This window comes from Propithecus coquereli, unplaced genomic scaffold (genome assembly GCF_000956105.1).
Source record: "Propithecus coquereli isolate 6110/MARCELLA unplaced genomic scaffold, Pcoq_1.0 Scaffold160, whole genome shotgun sequence".
Lineage (NCBI taxonomy): Eukaryota > Metazoa > Chordata > Mammalia > Primates > Indriidae > Propithecus > Propithecus coquereli.
Window position 1 is genome coordinate 2128724 of NW_012140525.1, and position 3542 is coordinate 2132265.

Sequence of the window (3542 nt, forward strand, 5' to 3'; positions counted from 1 at the left end):
CATATTTAGATAGGAGATTATTTAGAACAAGATTTTTTTATTGAACTCCTTTGTGTAGACAGAATTTAAATGGGGCTAGAATTTGTTTGACTAAATCATTACCTCTTTAATGGCAGTGATAACAAGCTTTTCTTGAGGGGAGAGCATGTTCATAGTAAGTTTGGCCCACTGTGTGCTCTCATCTTTTGTCCTGTCCCATCTTGATGTAGAATGTGAAGCATGGAAGAAGCCCAAAACCAAATAAATGCAAAATCAAATTGTGAAGATAATAAGTCTGAGTTTTGTAACTTTATAACCTATTAGGACCTTCAACTTCTTCTAATAGAAAGTTCACCTATAGGAATTTCAGGTTTCTTGCTGGTAAGGCAACTGATCCTACTCTTTCTAGTGTACTGTATACCAAATGGGTAAGCATTCCTTGGTATAGATGTGAGATCTCTTTAATAATCGTAATAGTGCATCAAGAAGACTAGCATTTCAGGCATAAAGAATTAAACCAACATTTAATTACCATTTGTGAGTTATCAGTTTATGAGTATATGCAGATATTCCAAAGACAAATATAAATTTGTATTTGCCTTCAGAACCTGCCATGCATTTCTTTACAGACATTCAGTGAAATCTTTATCATTTGAGAATGGATATGATTTTTGGAAATAATCAGATTATTTGTGTCAAAATTTAGTGAATAATTTTATGTTTGAAAATTGTTATTAAAAATAACTGTGACTATAATGTAATAAAAAGGTTTTTAAATTTTTCTTCAGAAGTTAGTTTGAAAGAAGTTTCCAAAGTGGAATTCCAGACATATATTGAGGAATGATACCATCCATAAATAGGTCAACTGCTGTCTTCTCACTTCACTCAAATGAAAGCTCCATGATAGCATGGACTTTGTTTCTGTTTACTCTCTTTTCCCACGACCTAGAGAAATTTATGGCATCTATACATATTGTATGTATGAAATTATATTTCAATAAATCTTGTTGGAATCAATGAATGAACTTCTTAGAGTAGTAATTTTAGAAGGAAACATCTTTTGCATATAGAAATTATTATATATTTACATACTGATTTAAATTATAGAGAACATTTTAGTATCTATTTAAATATTTAATAAATGTTTATTGAATGTGAACCAGAATCATGTTCCATCTCAATAAGATGGTCATTTAATAGTATAGTCGTCCCTTGTTATATACAGGGGTATTGGTTCCAGCATCTCCCACATTGCATATTACCAAATCTGTGCATAATCAAGTCCCGTAGTTGGCACTGTGGAACCCGTGTTTATGAAAAGTCATCCCTTTGTATATGCAGGTTTCACACCTCCGTCTGCCCATGTATTTTCTATCTGTGTGTGGTTGAAAAAAAAGCCATGCATAAGTGGACATGTGCAGTTCAAACCCATACTGTTCAAGGGTCAACTGTAGTAGCAACTATCAAATTTGCTTATTGTTCTGAATAGAAGGTTTAATTCAGTGCTCAAGTTCTTAGTCCAAAGTTTCTCTTTCAAGACACAAAGTACCTGTTAACCATTTTAAAATTCAGATTTATAAGACTTCTTTTATATTATGTTGAATATATTAATATCTGTATGTATTTTCTTTATCGTGTTCCTGTTTGTAGGTGTATGCTTGCCAGCATTGCCAAGTGGCAAAAAATACAGTTATTCTAGCACCTAAACAGCATATTCTCAAGGTGGAAAATCCATGGAGTATAGTTACTGTTGATCTGATGGGACCTTTTCATACAAGCAACAAAAGTCATGTATATGCTATAATCGTGACAGATTTGTTCACAAAGTGGGTTATGATTTTGCCTCTGTGTGATGTTTCAGCATCAGAGATTTCTAAAGCTATTATCAATATATTTTTCTTATATGGACCTCCTCAGAAAATAATAATGGACCAAAGAGATGAATTCATTCAACAGGTAAGACAAACTACTTAGGTCTGGGAGCACGTCTTATTCCCTTTCATTGTCCAGCGCACAATGCCATTTGTATTATGTTACAGAGTGCTTAATAAATTCAGATAAATTGCTACAGGTATAGAGGTATGATATTGTATACTACAGGGGTCATTGGACTAGAAATTAGTACATTAGGAATTTAGTACTTATAGTACCACTAAGGAATTGTAAACCTATCTTCAGGTTTCTTCAAACTAAAATGAAAAGATTGCACCAAATAATATTTGTTTACTTGTAGCATAAAAATCCTATTGTTGACAGGTAAAGGGAGATTTGAGTAAATGGAAAAATACATCATGTTTCAATATTGAAAGGTTTTTTTCCCATTTCCCTGGACTTTTTTCTGATTAACATTAACCTGAAAAAATAAGTAGGCAAACATACATATGAAAATTTTAAAGACAAATATAATAACTACTAGACTTAAGGCATATTTCAAAATTTTTATAATTGACAGGGTACTGGTATAAAAAAAAAAAAAAAAACAGAGATAGCCAGACTTTCTTGGTTCAAAACACCTTTGATGGCTCAGTTCAAAAGAAATACTTAAAGTTATATCTATGGATCAGTTAGGACTGGTGTGAGGGGTCCTTAAGATTATTCTCAGGTTCTGTGATTCATCAGGAGGACTCAGCATATAGTCATACTCTTGGCTAAGATTTATTGGTGAAAGGATACAAAGCAAAATCAGCAAAGAGAAAAGGCTCTTGGGAAAAGACTAAGGGAAACCAGGTATAAGCTTGCACAATCTCCTCTCCCAGTGAAGTTACACAGGACATGTTTAATTCCCACTGCAATGAGTTGTGACAATACATGGAATGTCGTCTACCAGGAAAGCTCATTAGAGGCTCAGTGCCTAGGGTTTTTATTGGGGGCTGGATATATAGGCACTCTCTGCCTGGCATGTACCAAAATTCCAGACTCTGTGAAGGGAAGCAGATGTTTGGCCTTCTAACCAAAACCTGCATTCCTAGACACTAGCCAAGGGTCAACTTTGTAAGCAAGCCTTTCAAAGAATATAGCAGTCTCAAGTCTACTTTGTTAATCTGCTAGAGTTAAGTGATACATTAACTCTTTTCTGCACAGGTCCATCCAAACGTAGTAGGTATTCATGTCCAAACCACTTGGTAGCCATTTAAAAATAAATTGAAAGAAAAAATATTTTTATTTCATTCTTAAATAAACATAATTATTTGCTAATGGATTGTGTGTACCTTTGACCACTGCCTAACATCTCAAACCTTAGAATCATATTGTATACTGCCACCCTCATTTCCTGTTTGACATTAATTTTTACATAGTAATTGATTTTTATCACAGCATCTCCTGGAAAAAAAAAAAAAAACAGTTCTGTAAAGATATGATGTCATTGAAAGGATTGTAACCTGATCCAGTGTTGAAACTGAACTATCTTAAGCTAGTAGTTTTCATGGTGTCTTATAGGTATTAAGAGGGCAACTTGGCACAGAGTTTGTTAACAGTGATTAAAATGAAAAAACTGGCATCACAAATGAGTGGAGTAGGGTAGCATTATAGAATAAATTTAATTAACAGGTAATGTTTCTAAT

General features: G+C 33.4%; 1 protein-coding gene across 1 annotated transcript in view; it reads left to right on the forward strand.

Moving 5' to 3' along the window:
* Positions 1 to 3542, forward strand: part of GIN1 (gypsy retrotransposon integrase 1) — a 39965-nt gene that overhangs the window by 27051 nt on the left and 9372 nt on the right. Inside the window, exon 4 of the mRNA XM_012641062.1 lies at positions 1630 to 1935. Within this exon, the coding sequence (XP_012496516.1) occupies positions 1630 to 1935 (306 nt within the window). The remainder of the gene's footprint in view (positions 1 to 1629; positions 1936 to 3542) is intronic.